The sequence below is a fragment of the Monodelphis domestica genome, chromosome 5 (assembly GCF_027887165.1).
Source record: "Monodelphis domestica isolate mMonDom1 chromosome 5, mMonDom1.pri, whole genome shotgun sequence".
Classification (NCBI taxonomy): domain Eukaryota; kingdom Metazoa; phylum Chordata; class Mammalia; order Didelphimorphia; family Didelphidae; genus Monodelphis; species Monodelphis domestica.
This window is the reverse complement of record NC_077231.1, coordinates 38,758,491-38,779,321: the sequence shown is the minus strand read 5'-3', so window position 1 is coordinate 38,779,321 and position 20,831 is coordinate 38,758,491. Positions and strand designations below refer to the sequence as shown.

The window sequence follows — 20,831 nt, the reverse complement described above, 5'->3', positions numbered from 1 at the left end:
GCCTTGGAACCAATACACAACACTGATTCTAAGACGGAAGGGAAGGGGTTAAAAAAAAAAGGAATCCTCTATTTCCCTCAAAAGTAAGGGGGTAGTTGGGTGGCTCAGTGGATAGAGAGAAGGAGAATTACACATGGGAAAAGAGAGCTTTTTCACACACAACCCATCCATGTCAGAATAGAAGCCACGCTCAAACAATGGACTCAAGCCTCCCCCAGAGAAGCACTTACCGGATGACTGCACATAGTCCACAACAGGGTTCAGTGATAAATTAAATCTTTTGTTCAATCTGATCCAAATATATTTCTGCAAAACGAGTGACACTCACTTGTTTTCTCTATATTCGCTCTATTTCTGTGTTCTCTCTCTGTTCTGAGAACACCTCAAAAAAGAACTCCTGGAACTGCACATAAAATGTAGGCACAGTTTAGGAAAGCCACGATTCCCTGCACCATCCTTTGATTAATGTTTGTAGATTACATTCGCTTTTTGTTTTTTGGTCCAGCAAATGAGCTTCAAGGGAAAATCCAGCCTAGATAAAGTTCTAGAACTCAAGTCATAGCTATCATCCCTGTATCTTCAAGAGGCAATGTCATCTTTAGAGACTAGTAGTTTATTGTCATTCTGCAGAGACTAGCAACAAGGTAGATACTAAGGCACAAAAGCAGAGGATGAAGAGAATAGAGACCTTTTTCCCCAAGAGAATTGTTTGAACTCAACTTAAAAAAGAAAACACCTTAAAGAAAATTCTCCTCATACTCTAGTGGCTGCCCTAAGAAAGTGGAATGATGGGACTGTGTTTCAAAATCGAGATGTCAGGATTTGTAGTCCTGGTAGTGACAGGCTCTGCTCTTTCTCACAGCTGATACACTGAAAACAATTCTTTTTGTTTTTCCTTTATTGTTTATTGCACTGGTAATAAGTTGTATATACAACCAGTAAGCCTAGGAGATTAAGGGACTTATAAACAGAAATATGAATAAGTGCTTGTGGGAAAAGAGGTCCCTCAAATTTATTAAATAAGCATCATCACTTACATATCATTTATTTAGTTAACTGGCTTAGGGTTAAGTGATTAATCAATGAGAGGGATTTTATTTTTAGTATCTAATGTAGAACTATCAGAACACAACCCTAAATGACTTTAGAACCATGAAAAGAGAATGAAACAAGGAAAATGGACCAGTAGGTAGAAGCAGAGGGAGGAGCGATCATCGAGGTTATATGCAAGAGAGTCGATATAAAACAATCTATTTATATGTAAAGCTTTTTAAAACTTTAAGAGCTACATAAATACCAGCTATTCTCATTATCATTGGCTGCCATATTACACTGTTGAGTCATATTGAACTTAGAGGATTCATCTAAAGGTTTTTTACATAAATTATTTTCTGGCCATTTCTTACCCATTCTGTGATTATTCTGTAAATTGATGGCTTTAACCCAAGTGCAGGATCTTATATTTATTACTGTAACAATACTTCGACTGCTTCACCCATAAAGACTTTTTTTATTGAAAAATTTTATTTAATTAATTTAGACTATTTTTCCATGGTCACACATGATTCATGTTCTTTCCCTCCCCTTATCCCCCCCCTCCATAGCAATTCCACTGGTTCACACATAAAGACTTATGGTTGGTGTTAACAATATATTTAAGAAGGAATAGAGGGGACAGCTGGGTGCCTCAGTGGATGGAGAGCCAGACCTAGAGATGGGAGGTCCTAGGTTCAAATCTGGCCTCAGACACTTCCCAGCTGTGTGACCCTGGGCAAGTCACTTGACTCCCATTGCCTAGCTCTTACCACTCTTCTGCCTTGGAGCCAATACACAATTTTGACTCCAAGTCAGAAGGAAAGGGTTTAAAAAAAAAAAAGAAGGAATAGAATCTCAGGGAGAGTTTTTATTTTAGAGACTATTAACATGTTACGGAAACTGAGTGGCAGGACTATGATTCCAGAGTTGACATTATGATGGGATCTTTCAAACTGCAAAGCATTGTTGTTGAAATACCTAAGTATATGTTTGTATATTTACTCTGTGAGAAATGGACAGTAATAGTGTTTATTTAAGCCTATGAGATGAAGGGTTTTGAGGAAGAAGTGAGAACGTTTTATGGGAAAAGAGGTTTTTCCACTTTATCTTATAAACTGGGATAGGAGTCCAGATAGAATGAATGAGAATTGGGTATTTCAATTTAGGAGGAGATATTGCAATATACCCTTTGGTTTCCTTAGACCTTGTGATGGAAATCAATAAGGAAATGAGCTAATAGCAGGTAAAGAGAGGGGTGATTACTTGGCTAAACAGAGTAACTTCATCCCTAAACCTTGATTTATTAGTATTAGATTCTGTCATTATATTCATATATATTCATACCATTATTCCAAATGATTAGTGTAGCAGTCCACCCTTAGCTATGGGCAAGGGGAACAGTTGGTATGTACAGATCGTCTTAGAAGAGAGCATGCTCAGTCTTGAGCATGCTCAGTATTGCACATGGCTGGGGAAGCCTCTGACCCTTGACCCCAGCTTCCCCCAGGTTAGGCGGGAACACAGGTTTCTTTGTGCTCACCTGGTTAAGAGAAACCACACCTATACCTTGTCATTAACCAATGATGATCATCTCTATGTACTGTGTATATTTGCATATCAAAGACTATATTTAGCCCAGCAATCTCCGCCTCTCTCTCTCTCTCTCTTTCAGGAGCTGATGGCTGGCCTGGCAGGAGCTTGGCCTCTGGACAAGCTCCATCTTTAAATCTTCTCTATCTCTCTTTCATCTCTCCCACCTGTGTGGTATTAAATGTGGATCTCTGGACTGGTAAAAGCCTTCAGAAGGGTCCTTTGATCAAAGCTTGGCTGTGGCTTATGGAAAATTAATAAAGACTCATTCCTGCCACCTCATATCTCTAATTTGACTCCATCATCCCCCTCATGGTATTTAAAACTTCTATCCTGTCACTATCTTCCTACCTTAAAGCTTCTCTCCCCTCTGAGGAAGCTTTAATTAGGATAGATATAGATATCATTTATGTTATCCATAAGTAGATATCTTTTCATATTTTGTGTTTTTTGAAGTTACATTTATGAATTCTAAGTGACTGGGACATAATGTTGTACAGTTTGGGGGGCCATAGGAACTGGGGTTCAGATATTACCTCTGGCATTGGTTTTCTTTAAGTAAGTCTTTCAAGGTGTCAATGTCTGACTAATTGACTTCTGAGGTCATTTCAGCTCTATATTTATCATCCTTTGAACTTACTGCTAAAAATATTGAAGAGAATTGGGCCAAAGACAGAATCCTCCAGAATTTCCTTATTGACTCCTTTTAGAGGAGGTATCAATCCATTAATTAATACTATCCATTTCTACTTGTTCAGTCTGAATCCACCTATTCTATCATTCATTATACATTTTGCCTTCTCACATACAAGAATGTCATAAGGGATTCTATCCATATGCCTTGCTGCAATTTTGGGATACCATGGATGGAGCTTTACCCAATCTACCACTTCAGTAATCCTTTCTTGTGTTTCTGTTGTTAAGAGGTGATTGCAACTCAAATAATTTGCTCACTTCTGAGGTTTTTTTCTCTTCTCTTCTCTTCTCTTCTCTTCTCTTCTCTTCTCTTCTCTTCTCTTCTCTTCTCTTCTCTTCTCTTCTCTTCTCTTCTCTTCTCTTCTCTTCTCTTCTCTTCTCTTCTCTTCTTTTTCTGGTGATAATATGTATATTTGATTGACTAAAGCTTTCCTGTTTATATTACAATATTCTGGACAATATTTTTGTATTTTTCCTGCAATATTGTATTCAGGTCTTTCAATTTGCCATGTTCTTTTGTGAAACTTAGGATATTTTAAGATGTCTTTATACATCCTTTTTTCAAGGTCAGTTGCTTTGCTCATATAGGATTTATATATGCTTTTATGTTCCCTTTAGCTTTTTCTCTCCCAAATTTTCTTCCATTTTAGCATTTTTTTGAGTTTCAATTTTGTTACTCATTTTCTCTGAGTTTCTACTTCTTTGGGGAGTTCCTCACTATATTTTTATTTTTTCCTACTGTGTGATTTGTGTTTTTAAAATTCTTCTTTCTTTCTTCTAATTTTTTTTTCTCTTTTGAACCATTATGGATTCCTCCCACTCCCTACTGTTTGATCTTTGGTAAGTCTGCAGAATCTTCCTTTCCTTTGGGTAATTTTGACTCATTTTCCTTCAGAATGTGTCTTCATTGTGCTCTAGCCCCTCTTTGAGGTTTATTCATTCTTCCTTCTGTCTTTAAGATCCTTTCTATTGCTTTATCTATTTATAAGCTAGGTTTTTATTCAGAATCTCTCTCTTGAACTTTGATCTTTTCACATTTCTCTTGGATCCCTTGAAGGTTGTTTCTGATATCCTTCCTTTCTCCTCCCCCTTCCCCTGCTATCCAGATTCCAAGCCTGGGTGTGCATGTTTTCTTCAGCTTCCTTGGGTTAGGAAATATGGGGTCTCCCTGAACCAGAACCTTGCCTAAAGTAAACTTGGGTAGAGAGATGTGGCCCGAACTTGGCATCCACTCACCTTTCCACAGTGAAGAGAGCACTGGACTTGGAGTCAAGAAGACCAGAGTTCAAATATGGCCTAGATATTTATTAACTATGTAACCCTGGGCAGATCACTTAAGAATTATCTTCCTCAGTTTCCTCATCTGTGAAATGGAGATGATAACAATAACAGCAACCAATTCCTAAGATCACTGGGAGGATAAAATGAGATAAGACTTGTAAAAAGCACTTTGCAAAACTAAAAGGGCTATTTAAATGTGAGCTATTCTCATAGATGGCAGAAGCTGTGGCTCTATACTTCATTTCCTCCATCTTCTTTCCTTTCCTTTGCTTGGCAGTTTGTTGTCTCTAGAAGGGTGAAGTTGGCTGCTGGTTGAGTCACTGCCTTGGGCACAGAGATCCTTCTATAGCCAGACCCTGAATCTTAAGCTTGTGAGTTTGCTTGGGTTTGAGGGAATGAAGTTGAGACACTGCATGAAAGCTCTAAATATTTCAGTTCTCCAATGTTATTTCATGAGGTTTTTAGCACAATGGGGGGATTTCTGTTTTATCTTATATATATAGCTTTAGTTATATCATATTTGGCATTTAATTCTCTTTTCTGAAGTTTTGGGGTTATGAAGGATTTCTAAAAAGCACTTTGCTACCATGCTCATTATGTGATCCTCTATTTTGTTATTAATTATTATTATTACTTTATATTTGTTATATTATTATGTATATTATTTCTAGACAATAAATCTAATCTCTCCTATTTGATGTTAAAAACTTCCAGAGCTCATATACTAATTATTCAACCTTATGCCCACTTGTCATCAACATGCCTATTTGATCTATTTGACTCCAGAGCACAGGAGCAGAAACAATGGACAGAAGTTACAAAGAAGTAAATTTAGGCTTGATGATAGGAAGAATCTCCTAAGAATGAGAGCTTCCCAAAAGTCAACTGAGCTCCCTTGAGAGATTGTAAGTTTTGCCTCTTGTTGTGTATGTCATGGTAGGGATTCCTTTTTAAGTATGGTGCAACTAGAGCAGGGGATAAGGTGGGTGGCTCACAGGTGGCAGAGCTAGAGGGGAGTGGAGCACTTGAGCCATTCCCTTCCCTCTCTCTATACTTGATGAGGACATTCCTCACTTCATCTGCTCCTCAGCCCAGAAGCCTAATGGGAGCTCTTCCTCCATTTCCTGTGTGGGGGAAGGGAGAGGGGCAAGGCACTTGGTCTGGGGAGGGGCGGGGAGCTGGCACTTCATCTCTAAAAGGTTCACCATCACTGGCCTAGACCCCCAATCTCCTGGTACTGGAGAATGCCTGGGGGTAAAATGTAACCTACCTGGCCTTCAGGTAGTTGATCCAGGGGAGTCAGTGTATTACAAAAGAAAAATCAAATATGCAAGAAAAAGGTAAAGTAAAAACCAGTAAAGGTTTCAGTGTTGCCCTCATTTAGAAAACAACCGTACGCCCTAGAATAATCAGAAGATATAGTCAACCAGAAAGAGTCAAAGCTGGGGTTTAGAAAGCTATCCACACTCTCTGAGAACCACAGAGAACTTGCTACTACTCCAGAATTCCTCCTGGCCACCAGGCTCAAAGTAGGACCTGCCTGGAGTCTAAGGCTTATGAAGTAGGATCACATTAGTGACTAACAATGCCATCTGGTGTTTACAAATAGGAATAATGTTATTATTCTTATATAGTAGAGCACAAAGAATAGTATGGTGCTAAGAACTCTTTGAGATGCTAGAGAAATTCTAGGTGCTATTAGTCCTGTGAATAATAATAAAGAACTACATTTTATAAAGTACTAAAAATAGTCCTTAGCACCATTAATAATAATAAAGAATTATTTATTATGTAGAGAAATATTTATCTTTTATATATACATCCCAACTAGAGTATTTGCTCTTTGAAGGCAGATAAGCTAAATTAAGCCCTTGTTTTATATACTGCATCTCAATATAAGTCCCTATATAGGGGCTGTCACCCCTATATAGAATGTTCTCCAATGTCACCTTGGATTCCAGGAAAATTCAGCTCAAACACACCTGGAGGAGTGAGTGCCTTCCTATCCAGAGTTATCTTGTGTCAGCTCTGTTATGTTCTGTTACATATATATATATAATTATGTATATAAAAGATTAATTATTGGCCACTTACTTGGTCCCTAAGGCACTGTGGCATCCCACTGATCAAGCTGTTTAGGGAATGGAGCTTTTTCTCATAAAGTGGCTCTAGACCGCGATACTTTTTGTTCTTTCACCTGTTTTGAAAAATTGTTTTCTAATGTCTCCCCTATTGTTAGACTGTCATGCTTTTCTATTAGCATTCTGCCTACTTCTGCTTGTGGTACCCCTTTAACTCTTTCAAACTCTTTTCAAACATTTACTTTGTTGGGAAATGGGAAACCAAGTAATCTTGGTGGGACTGTAGCCTGGGGTAGTAGGGATATCTTAGCCACAAAATCTAGATTATAGTAACAGATAAGGACAGACCAGACTGGGTGCAGGAGAAAAGAGGGACAGCTGGGGTGGGGAGTGGTGGAAGTCTTTAGCTTGGATCCACAGACCCAGAGGTGCCTGGAGATGGAGGACAAATGTCTGGCAGAGGTGTCTAGGGGTCATCCTATCTGACAGTCCCTGCTGAATAGAGGCAAAGAGAGCTTTATCCAAACAGACAAGGTGGTGACATTCAAACTTTCCCTAACCTCAGTACACTTCTTTCCTGGGATGGCTGCAAAATGTCTCTAGTTTATGACCCTGCTCTAGCCAGGAAAAAGTTTAGACTTTGGTGTGATGAGGAGATGGAGTAAGACCATGTTGGCGAACCTATGGCACGTGTGCTGGAGGGGGCTGCTCCCTTCCCTCTCTCTACAGGCTCCTGAGGACATTTTTCACATCACTCACTGCTCTGCCCAGCAGCCCAATGGAGGTGCTTCCTCCCTCCCTTGTCTGTGGTAAGGTGGGAGAGGGGGAAGCTCACATACAGTTTGGGCATTCAGTTTCTAAAAGGTTTACCATCACTGGAGTAAGAGGATACAATCCCAGCACATCACCAAATGATGACTTATATTGAGATGCAGTATATAAGACATGATTAAAAAAAAAAGTGAGGGATGTTGGAGGGAAGGAATAAGTTCCTAATCGGCACCAGAAATTGTACTAAATGTCTTATAAATACAATTTCATTTGATCCCTACAAGAACCCTGGGAGATGGGTGCTATTTTCCCCATTTTATAGTCGAGGAAAGCCAGGCAGAGGTTAAGTGACTTGCCCAGGGTCACACAGCTAGTAATGTCTGAGTATGGGTTTCAACTCATGTCTTCTTCCTGATTCCAATCCTAGCACTTATCCACTGTGCCATCAATTGCCTCCAAAGGAAGTAAAATTTTCATAAAGGAATTTTATATTTAGAAAAGGGGATTAAGACTTGTAATGAAAGTGAGAGATGATAGGTGGATAATTTAAATCCTATGCTGGCATCCCTCAAAGATAGATATTCTTAGAAGGAGGTTTCTAAGTGATATAGTAGATAGAGTGCTAGGTTGGAGTTAGGAAGACCTGAGTTCAAATCCCACCTGAATACTTAGTAGCTGTGTGACCTTGAGCAAATAATTTAATTCTCTGTGCCTCAGTTTCTCCAACTATAAGATGGCAATAATAAACCTACCTTACAAGGGTGATGTGAAAGATCAAATAAGATAATATTTGTAAAGCACAATGCCTGGGACATATTAAATGCTACATAAATGTTCAGTCTCCCTTTCCTCCTTTACAGGAGAGGAAGGATGGGAACTGCTCAGAGTAAGAAGGCACATATGAGTTGAAATCTGCACTGGCAAGGGGATTACCTATGTCAGTGAGGCCACAGATTCTATCAAAGAACAAATATTATAATAATGATCTCTCTCGCATTGGCACAGCTCATTATCAGCAATATTGCCTTACCCTTGTAGTCTGTGCTATGGTTTATAAAGCACTTTCATACCCATCATCCTACTTGAGCCTCATAATAACCAGATGATGCAGGCACGGCAGAGATTATGATCATCTCCATTTTATTGCTAAGAAAACTGAAGCTAAATACATTTCTTAAAATCTCGTTAGGAACACAGGATATAGTGGTGACTAGTATAATGCAAAGAGAATGGGACCTGGAGACCAAGGATCTGGGTTCGAATTCCACCTTTGATGTGTACTCCTTGAATGACTTTTGGATAAATCACTTAGCTTCCTATCGTCTGTAAAATAACAGGGTTAGACGGGATGGCCTCCGAGATCCTTTAGCCTTATAGCCCTTTGAACCTAAGAACTCAGGTCTTCAGACTCAGTGCTCTTTACATGTTCTAATATGCCACTTTCTTCAAAATATGGTCTTCACATGTAGCATGCTACCCAATATGGTACCCTAGATGCAACATCTGCTTATGGAATAGTTGTCACTTGAATGGAAATAGACAAGCCTATAAGACCTGTCATACTTCCTTGCCCCCAATTTCTTAAGGATAAATACTTATCCTGGGTGGGGCAAGGGACTGGCCTAAAAATTGGCTGGTCCAGACCTGAAGTGTTCTCTGCGGAGGCGAAAATGAACCACTTCCTGGAAATTTCTTGAAGGAATTTAAAGTGTTGGCTGGAGACCAGGGACTAGGGGCTAGGAGTGAGGGTCTGTGGTTGATATACCAGATCATGAGACTGGGGTCACAGATGAAGACTTCAGCTCTTTTCTTTGACCCCATAGAGATAGGGATATTCTTTTCCTTCACTGAAGGAAATTCCCAAAGCCCAAGTTCACACCTCCCTAGCTCATTGCTCAAATTTCTGCTGTAGCCAGGAAGCTCTCCATGGCTACATCTCAGAGACTATGGCCTCTGAGGTCCCTTTGTCTCTCTCTCTCTCTCTCTCTCTCTCTCTCTCTCTCTCTCTCTCTCTCTCTCTCTCTCTCTCTCCCCCCCTATATATTTCTCTCTCTGTGTCTCTCTGTGTCTCTCTGTCTCTCTGTCTCTCTCTGTCTCTCTGTCTCTCTGTCTCTCTGTCTCTCTGTCTCTCTCTGTCTCTCTCTCTCTCTCTCTCTCTCTCTCTCTCTCTCTCTCTCTCTCTCTCTCTCTCTCTCTCTCTCCCCCCCTATATATTTCTCTCTCTGTGTCTCTCTGTCTCTCCCTCTGTCTCTCTCTGTCTCTCTGTCTCTGTCTGTCTGTCTGTCTGTCTGTCTGTCTCACTCTTTTATAAACCCTCACCTTCCATCTTGGAATCACTACTGTGTATTGGCTCCAAGGTAGAAGAGTGGAAAGGGTTAGGCAATGGGGATTAAGTGACTTGCCCAGGGTCACACAGCTGAGAAGTGTCTGAGGCCAGATTTGAACCTAGGACCTCCCGTCTCTAGGCCTGGCTCTCAATCCACTGAGCTTACCAGCTGCCCCCCACCCAAGCTTCTCTTTGAGGCAGAGGAGGAACTCTATCTTTAGGGAACAAGAGAAGCTTGGACCAAGGGGAGGAGGTAGCAAGGGCAGAATGGGCAGCACTAATCCTAGGGTGGTAAATAAAGACAGCTGGGGCAGAGTCACTCACTGTACCCTAGGCTAGGAGGAGCGGAATTGGGACTCCTTCAAGGTCTATGTTGTAATGGGGAAATTTAAGGCTTCTGGGAGAAGGTTATAATATAGTAATGGTTACAAATGTGGCTACAAGATTTAGTTTAATTTCCTAGTTTGGTTAAAAAATAACCAGGCCTACACCTTGAAGGCAAAGTCCAGGGAGTTATTTTTAACTCTGAATCAGACTCCATCATCTCTATACATCTTTCATCTTCATCCTCACTCTCAAGGATGTAGACCTTTGTGGAGTTATGTCTGCTCCCTTTCCCAAGTTTAGTTACTCTCCAAGATTTTCCTTAACTTTGCTCCTAAAATTCTCCTCTTTCTTCCCTTTCATAGTTTCTTTTTTCTCCTTAAAAACAAACAAACAAACAAACAAACAGCAAACTCTTACCTTCCATCTTAGAGTCAATACTGGGTATTGGTTCCAAGGCAGAAGAACAGTAAAGGCTAGGAAATTAGGATTAAATGACTTGTCCAGGGTCACACAGCTAACAAGTGTCTGAGGCCACATTTGAACCCAGGACCTCCTGGTTCTCTATCCACTGAGCCACCTAGCTGCCCCCCTTCCATAGCTACTTCAAGGAGCTCACACTTAGGGATTCAGGTAAGCTTTGAATGGACCAGTCATTGCAAAGGTTGATATTTGGTAGACCCAAAGATGCCTTCTCATGGATTTTTCAAGCCTTCCAATCCCAGAGGGTGATGCCTAGTCTCTGGCCTTCTTTCAATCCTTTGTTGTTGGCCTTTTACCTCAAGACCTAGACCCAGAGAGTAGTCAGGTTCTGAGAGCTCAGTTTCTTACATGAAGGATCTAGGAAATGTTCAGAGTAGCAGCAACCAATTTGCAGGTGGAAACTTGGACACAGACTGAACCCTTCAAGTGAGGGACAACAGCAACCTGGCTCTCCCCTCCTCATCCCAGCGTTCAAGCTAGACATATCTCAGTCTGGAGGTGGCTAAAAGAACTCCCTGAGCTCCCGGGCTCTCCATCCTCAGCTTAGCCTTTTGTTAATTTCTACCCCTCAAGAAACTCACATTCTTTCATCATGCCAATGTCCACACAGCGCTTCAGGCGGCAGGCTTGGCAGTGGCGTCGATTGTCCTTGGTGATGCGGCAGTCACCATTGAAGGGACAAGTGAAGAGGGCCTTCCGTTTCATGCTCCTCCTGTCAAAAAGCAGACGCGATCATTGACAAGACCTCCAGAATGACCAAAGGAGAATCAAGCTCGCCTCATTGGAGACCTGCATAGACGCTGTGAAGGAATCACTGTCCTCTTATTTCAGATGCTCAATGGCTGTGTGATCTCCGGTCTACCTCAGTTTCCTCGTCTATAGAAAGGTGTATAAGTGGAAATTGTGTAGCCTTTGGACTCCATCTCCCAGAATTGTCCCGAGAATCCTTCATTCATGTTTGCGTTTGTTAGGTTTGTTTATAAGTTTTGGGGTAACGCCTCCCTCGTTCTCTTTTTCATGGGTGAGCTCTCCCTGTTTCTCTAGCTTTTTAGTTTCCTTTTGCTTCAAGTTAAATATGAATAAATATTATTAAATATAATAGCTGGCATATTGAATATTAATTTTTAAAATGTACATTGGGGATAATACATTTTAAAGTGCTTTGCAAAGTCTTACAGCTCTATATAAATGCTAATAATAATGACTATGATTATGATTATACAAGTATTATTTTCCTTATTTTATAGCCAAGGAAGCAGAGAAGTGAACTTTTATATCTAAGACTAGAACTCAGGCGTTCTGCCTTCTTTCTTCTAGGCTACACCCACACTGGTGCCATGACAGCCTAGCAGAGGGGGGCAAACAGTGTGTAGTCATGGCATATGGGTTCAAGGTTTTTTTTTTTTTTTAAACCCTTACCTTCCGTCTTGGAGTCAATACTGTGTATTGGCTCCAAGGCAGAAGAGTGGTAAGGGTAGGCAATGGGGGTCAAGTGACTTGTCCAGGGTCACACAGCTGGGAAGTGGCTGAAGCCAGATTTGAACCTAGGACCTCCCATCTCTAGGACTGGTTCTCAATCCACTGTGCTACCCAGCTGCCCCCTTGAGTTCAAGTTTTAACTCCAATATTTATAAATCAATTGACCCTTCCAAATTCCTATCTCCTCATCCATTGAACAGAAATATACTAGCTACCTTACAGAATTATTGTGAGGAAAGAAATACATATATTTATATGCCTATATGTAAATGAGTTATTAGTATTATTATTAATTCTAGCACATTCTAGGATCAAAAGGAAGAAGTTGGAGGCCCGTGTCTAGAGAGAAGATGGGGGAGGGGAGTTGTGAAAGAAATGTCTCTTCCAAAAGCAACTTTGGGTTGGACGCTTGTATGGCTGGTTTTGCATCTATTACTGGTAGTGTAGAGAATAAAGAAAAAGGAAATAACACGGCATGGAAAAGTTCCTGGATTTTGAGTCAGAGGATGTGGATTTGAGTTTTGGTCCTGCCTCTAACTGGCCTCCAGTAAGGAACCCGCTTTGGATTTTGACGTCCTCATCTGTAAAGTGAATGAAGCTATTATCAAGTAGAAAAACCTTCCTTATCTGTAAAATGAGGGGGTTGGACTAGGTGGCTTTTGAGGTTCTTTTCTGCTCTTAAACCTGATTCTTTGAACTACAGGAACATAGGGCAATCACTGCTATCCCCAGTACCCAGGGTTTTGGGGTCACAAACCCAAGTCCAAATCTCATCTTTGACACGCTATCCATCTGACTTTAGAAAAGTCACTTAATCTCTCTGGACTCTGGTTTCCCACCAGTAAAATAAGAGTGTTGGACTAGATATCCTCTGAGGTCCATTGGATCCTTTGGAAATGAGTAGCTTACATGGGATGGGATGGGAAAAGGCTAGCCCTGAGATTTCCTTGATATGGGGATCTCCCAGGGGAGGAAATGCCCTCCATCAATGCAGGTTGCCACCTTCTTTGCAGCTTAGAGTCTTAAAGAGTTTCCTAGACTTGCTCAGAATTACACAGCATGTGTCCTAGGTGAGAATTGGACCCGGGTCCTCTTGGTTAACCAGGTTGGCTAACCATTCTGCCTCTCATATTCCTTTAAGGATTTCTAAGTCACTTTCCTCATGACAGTTCTGTGAGATGGGGCCTCCTAGTATTATCCTTTGCACTGCATGACCAGCTCCGAATCTATAAGCTTACATCCTAATTAGCCTCTATTTCCCTCAAGAGAGGAACTCCATCTCATCCATTGCCTTGGCTTTCATTTTTCCTTTGTTTCCTTTTCCTATCAGTAAGCTTGTCCAAGCAGAAACCATGCTATTTAGAGTAATTTGAATGTTCCCACAGTCCAGGTGCTGGAGAGAGTGATGACTGCCTCAATTCCCTGTAATTCAAAGAACCAGAGATTTAGAGCCCAGAGACCTCAAAAGTCCAACCCCCTTATTTTACAAATAAGGAAACCAAGGCCCTAATTTGTTCACTGAACCGTCATGGTCATACAGCTAGCAAGTGTCTGAGACTCAGAAGAGTTAAATGGCCATGATCATACAATTAGGGTTCCCCTTCTACACTGATAGATATTCGTTTCCTTGCCTAGCCCAGACTGGACCAGCTGGCATACCCTGCCCTCCCCCAGGCCCTGAATCCATGCCCTTTGCCCAGCAATAATACTCCTTTAATATTGGGGGGATTATAATTTATTTGCCATTCCCTACTGCCCCTCTGGTCAACAGATTCTTAGCACCCATTACTTTTTCCCAATTCCTATCCTGGCACAAACTATCCCTTCTTGTTCTCTCATCTTTCTCTTCCTCAATCCTCCACTCCATTCCATCGCCCCCTCTGGCATTCCCATGTCATAAGGAACAAACTTCCCTTCATTCTGAATTTCTCCCTCTCATACTCCACCATCTACTTGCTCGCACTGAGACTTGTCTCCACCAGACACTGGAGCCAAGGTTGTTCCCTCTACCAAAAGACTGTGGCTTCAGTCACCTTTCCCCACTCTTCATCCTTGCTCTCCCCACCACCAACACACACAAACTGGTCCTGGAAAGGGGATTTTGGAATAAACCTTGTTTGCTTCTTCCTCTTCTGGCCCTCCTCTCTCAGCATCTGTACTGCTCTGAATTTCACTCTGTTAAGATTTTTCATCCAATACGATTCAAGGAGACTTGTTATGTACGAGCCCCTGAACCTCTCATCTTTTTTTTCCAGGTGCTTCCTCTCCTCCCTAACTCCCGTCTTTCTTGGAAAATGTTAACATTCAATGGCAGCTAGGTGGCTCAGTGGATAGAGAGCCAAGCCTGGAGATGGGAGGCCCTGGGTTCAACTGGCCTCAGACACTCCCCTAGCTAGGCAAGTCTCTCCCACTCTTCAGTCTTGAAACCAATACTTGTATGGATTCTAAGACAGAAAGTCAAGGTTTAAAAATCAAACAAACAAGCTCCAACATTCATGCTGATGCTCCCTCAAGCTCTCTAACTTCCCAATTTCTGCCTCCTTAAATCCTACCTTAGCCAACCACAGGGATGATCAATCACACTCTGAATGTCACCAGTGAGAAAACACTAAGTTTTCAACTTCCTTAATAAAAACAAATCCTGCCATTCATCATTTCGCATTCCAGCTCTCTCTGTGCCCCAGCTTTCCTAAACCAGTTCTTTATCCCCATCTTAACCTTCAACCTTCTCCCTGACTTCACTTTCTTACCTTTTCAATCCCAACCTTCTAGTTAACCAATTCAGCTTTACACTGGTCACTGCTCTCCAATTCCTCATTGCCAAACTTCAGTACTGGATTACTCTCATTATCTTCTTCCTCCACTCCTACTCATAATCAGAGCTGGAGAAAGTCACACAGCCATGCTGACAGGGTATATTATAAATTCATGTTAATCAGTTTCAACCGGACCCTCCCTGCAGCAAGGCATTCCTCTTATTCTTAACTCATTGATTCCTCATCTCGCTTCTCACAGAAGTCATTCTAAATCTTCTCTTCTCTCCTTCACTTCATGCCCTCTCAATTGAGGACCCTGACTCTTACCTTACTATAAAAATGGAGGCCATTCACCATCGTGAATTCCCTTTTCTCTCCTTCCCTTTATCTCAAAGCCTCCTGCTATAAACCTTTAGTATTTGTTATCTTTCCACCAAAATTTACTCCTCTTCCAAACTTCTCAATTTCTGCCAAAGGCACCACCATTCTTTCCATCGTTTACATTTATAATCTAGAACTACCCTCCACTGTTCACTCTCCCTCATTCCACATACCAATAAACTGCTGAATCTTGATGTTTCTGCCTCTACAATAAGTATTTCTTGAATTTGACCTTGAATTTCTTTCTATTCAACTAATTACTGCCTTATTTCCGGCCCTCACCACTTTGCACTTAGATGATTGTAAAAGGGTCTCCTAATTGTCCTCGTTAATTCAAATCTGTTCTCTTTCTTCCACTTAGTTGCCAATCACAGATCTGACCCCATGACTGCTGCTCAATCCCTCCAGTGGCTTCCTATTGCCTCTCGGATCACATATGAACTCCTCTGTTTAGCATTGAAAGCCTTTCACAATCTTGCCCCAATCTATAATTCAAATCTCATTATACATTATTCCCCCTCCCACACTCCATGATCCAACAAAACTGGCTGTCTCTCTGTTCCTGATTTATGATACCAATCTACTGTCTCCTCTCCTTTGCATTGGCTATTCCCTATTCCTGGAATATAGTCTTCCCCTTTCCCTCCCTCTTGCCCTTCCCTTCCTCCAGATTCCTTCACTTCATTTAAGTCACAGTTTAAGTATGACCACCTACAGATATCCAATTTTCTTTGAACCCCCAACTATCTTTGTTTATTCTGTAATACAGTTACATATTTTTACTATAAATATGTTATTGATATTGTATGTGATTATATTTTCTTATAATATGGTCATATTACATGTAAATAGGTTTTATCAAAACACTTATATAACATTCATATTATATATTAATGTTTTATTATTCAATAAATATGTTTATGTTATATGTTTATATTTAATACATTAATGTATCTGAACATATTACAGAATAAATAGAGTTTGGAGGCTTAGGGAAGGCTATGTGTAGAAGGTGGTATATGTGTGTGCATACATGTGTGTACATGTATGTGTGTATGTGTACACAGAAAAAGCATGCACATTTACATATATGATTATTGTCTTTTCCAGTAGAGTGTAAGCTCCTTGAGAGTAAGTTTTATTTCTATTGTCTTTGAATTCCCTATATCTATCACACCTCTGGCACATGTAAGATTTAAATTAACATCAATAAAGTATTATATTTTGTAAAATTTATAAGTAATCACTTGAAGTAGAAGAAATAAAAGAACTAAAGTATACAACCTAAGTAAAACCATGAGCGTAAAATTCTCCTGCCTGGCTCTCACCCAGCCTCCACAATCGCCTTCCCAGGAGCAGAGAGAGAGGGAGGAGCTACACTCCCGACTTAATGACTTAACAGGAGAAAGAAAATGGGAAGCTGGGAGAGTTATGGGGAGAAAATTCTAATTACACACACACAATTGACACAATAAATGCTTATTGGTTGCCTCATGGAAGTGGTACTGGTTTGAACCCTTATCATTTGCCTCACTTCATGTGCTTTCCACATTTCAATTGACTCTTCCTTTCTGCTCTCTCAGTGTGTTCTCCTTGCTACTTTATTTTACTCTTGAGAAGGCAGAACAGCCCTGGGAGAACTTTCTGGTCTTATCTTTTTAATGGGGGTGGGGAGGTTTCAGAAAAGTGGTTCTGGGAGCACATGCACACATGGCTATATACAAAGCTGTACATGCAGGGATAGTTACAGAGATGTCTACACAGATAGGGATTCATACATACCTACATGGTTACACACATGTCTGGGTACTGTTATAATAGGAATTTAATGCTCCTGTCAGTCACTCTGACATATGCATTACACAGTTTGTTTGCAAAACATCCTTCCCCTGTCACAGTACACAAGACACACACATAGGAGAGGATTCAGGAGAACATAATCCATTGGACATACTAAGTATCTCAAATGGATGGCCAGACCATGGGGTAGTACATAAAAGATCACAAACATGACAAAGTAGGCTTTCAGCCCTCATTTCTGTGGCAGCCTTCTCGGACTGAGACATAGAGATGTTGTTCATCTGTTATAAGGGCCAAATGAAGAACAGATTAAGCCTCCAAGACTGAGACTTGTGTAGTAGCTCTATCTGTCTTTTTATAGGATTTACTCATTTATAAGAATAGGAAGAACTTCTATGTAGAAGTTCCTCATATATAGAGAACTTTCTCATATTCTTGTGTATATATATGAATATGCACATATATGTGTTTACACACACACATACACATATATATGTGTGTGTATATATATATATATATATATATATATATATATATACATACATAAACACACACATAAATATAAAGCCATTGTATCAGGGAGCTGGGTGAGAGGACCAAGGACCTGCATAAAGAGCCATAGGAAGTCTGCCATTGAGTTGGTTAAATGATAGAATGTAATAAGAAAGGTAGCTCATTACTATAGGAAGGAGATGCTACTGGTTTTGATATGCTTTGATCTCAGGACTCCTTAGGGTCCATCTCAAATTACCTAGGGGGAACAATAATAGATCCAGAGTTGTGGCAAGAGCCAGTTTGACAGGTCAGTATTCTGGTTTACATCCATACTTCATTATATCACAGCTTGTTTAGATCCAACCTACCCTAAACCCGTCTGGAAAACATTGTAGGTCAGGTACTCTGCTTATCTGAAAGGATATATTAAACCTTTCTACCTTAGGATTCAAGTATCTTTACTATAATTCACTAGATAGAGGCAAAGTTGTTAGTCTTCAGGGCTTTGAACGCCTCTAGGAGTGATTCTTAGCAGCTTAAACAGCTTGTATGTTCTTGAGTCAAGACCTGATATTCATTGAAGACTTTGTCTACAAGGCAGTTTTGGATTTCAGAAAAACTCCATTCCCTACACTGGACATTCAAAACTGGGATAACCTTACAAATGGAGGTAGTGGGTTCCCCATCTCAAAATTTGTGAAGCTGGTTTATTGTTGTAGGCACTTCTGGGCAAAGGAACAAGAATTGATTTCTAGTTTCTCTCTCCCACTTAGAGGTTCTTGACATTTCAGTGGATCACTCCAAAAGTACAGGTTCCACCCTGAAATCATCCATTTTATCTCACCTATTCAAAACAGAGTCTAGTTTGAAAACACCACCACCCCTCCCCCAACACACACACACACACACACACACACACACACACACACACACACACACACACACACACACATACACACACAAACATATTGACCAAAGTTTTGGAAGGTTCATTTCTTTTCTTACCTACTTCCATAAACTCTTTGGTATGGTCTAGACCAGCGATGGCAAACCTTTTAGAGACTGAGTGCTCAAACTGCACCCTCACACCACATGTGAGCCACTTTCTTACACCACACAAGGGAGGGAGGAAGCACTCTTATTGGGTTGCTGGGCAGAGGAGTGGGTGATGTGAAAAATGTCTTTAGGTGTGGTGGAGAGGGGGAAGGGAGCAACCCCATCCAGCACATGGGCCATAGGTTTACCAACTAGACTCTAGAGTTCTAGAACTATTTGGGGGTATATCATGGACCCTTTTGGCACAGTCTAATGAAGTCTATAGATTCTTTTTAGAATCATGTTTCTAGGGGCAACTAGGTAGCTCAGAGAGCCAGGCTTAGAGTTAAGAGTATTTGGGTTCAAATCTTACCTCATACATTTCCTAGCTGTGTGACTTTAGGCAAGTCATGTAACTCCAATTGCCTACCCCTTGCCATTCCTCTGCTTCAGAACCAAAACAAATTATCAATTCTAACACAGAAGGTAAAGCTTAAAAAAATCATATTTCCAAATGCTCAAAACACATAATAATTTTTTTTCCAAAAAAAGAAACAAGCTGATGGACACAAGGTCAAGAAACCCAGCTCCAGAGCATGTTTCTTTTATTCCTCCAGAGCCACGGAAAATAAGAACACCAAAGAGGCTATTATTTTCTGGAACTTAAGTGGCAATTCCATAGACATTTACTAGACCCATTACTTAATCTGCTTAAGTTTCTTCATCAGTAAAAATGGCATCTGCCTCCTAGGCAGTGTGAAGATATAATGAGATAAAATTTGTAAAGTGCTATACAAACTTTAAAGTGCTCTACAAATGCTGGTTATTATTATCATCACAGAAATGCTTTCCAAGCAAAACTTCCAGGGTCCCTCAAAGTAGGGACTGATCTTTCTTTAATCACCAGGGACCCTAGATAGGAGATCACATACCCCAAAATCTTCTGATGAGAGAGCTTGTTATGTTCCTCCCTATCTCTAGGATGAACAAACTGTCTTATAATCTTATTATGCAAGATTTCTAGGAAAAGGAAATTCGGTGACCTTCCTCATTCTCCTTACCACCAGGAAGTTCTTTGTTTTCTGTGTTTAATTTAAATCTCCTTTGCCACAGCTTAAACTTCTTCTTGCTCTGCACTCAGTGAAGATGGATAATAGGTAATTTCCAATTACCAATTAAACTATAGCAAAAGGATCTCTAATGGGAAAAGGCAGCAGAAGGGTGAAAGCTGGGACAGCAAAGACCAAATCTCCAGTCTTAATTTTTTTTCTGTTGTAATTTCCTTCTCATTTAAAAGGCTCAGTGATATTAAAAAAAAACTTCCTGATTATTTCTGAAGTTTTATTTTTAATTTTATAAATAAAATAGTGACTGATTGTATCCCATGAAGACAGAACTAGAGGAAACAGACTGAAATTCAAGCTAGAAATTGAACTTAGATGATAGGAAGAATGTTAACTCTTGGGGGCATAAGAAACTCAAATGAACTTTCTATGTGATATCAAGAATGCTGGTCTAAAAGCAATGAAACCTGGGTTCTAATAGTGCCTCTGTTACTAAGCAGCTATATGACCTTGGACAAGTCACTTACACTGTAGTTTCCTCATCTGTAAAATGAGAGGTTTGGATGAGATGGTATCTAAGATCCTTTCCATTTCTAACAATTCAATGACCTCTTCCCTGGAGGTCAGATGAGATCCATATCTATCTAGGCTGAGGGAAAGGTTGGTTTTTTTTTCCCCTTGAAGGCATAGAAAGTGACAGGAGCCAAAATGGCAGAGAAGGTACACAGATCCACCTAAACTCTACCAAATTGCCCTCCAAAAAACTATGATATAATGCCTCAGAACAAATTCTGGAGCAGCATAATCCATAAGAAGACAGAGTGAAATAATTTTTCAGTCCAAAACAACTGAGAAGGTTGGCAGGAAATAACTAATCTACTGGGGTAAAATGAAATGCAAAGCAGCACCCAACAGGCCTTGGGGGCACCAAATCAGTATCAAAGTCTTTTAGAGCTCTCAGCTGTGGATAGTAAAGGGAAGAGGGGTGTTGAACAACTTTTTCAGAAGAAGATTTCAGGGATCCCCTTCTCAGCTCTGGACACAAGACTCTTGTTGCATTGCCCATATGCAGAATGAGGTCACAATCTAGGGGTTCTCTCTCAGGGGAAGGAGGAAAAATAGTGCACAGTAGTACCTGTGGCCACAGGTAAACAGGGGACCCTGGTCACAATTCCAAGGCAGAAGAGTACTTGTGGTTGCTCACAGAACAGAGCATAGGCTGGGACAGTATTAA

The 20,831-nt window shown here is 40.6% G+C and overlaps 1 protein-coding gene across 1 annotated transcript in view; it reads right to left on the bottom strand.

Moving 5' to 3' along the window:
- Positions 1–20,831, bottom strand: part of VDR (vitamin D receptor) — a 99,786-nt gene that overhangs the window by 19,785 nt on the left and 59,170 nt on the right. The window contains exon 5 of the mRNA XM_056798377.1: positions 11,169–11,299. Within this exon, the coding sequence (XP_056654355.1) occupies positions 11,169–11,299 (131 nt within the window). The remainder of the gene's footprint in view (positions 1–11,168; positions 11,300–20,831) is intronic.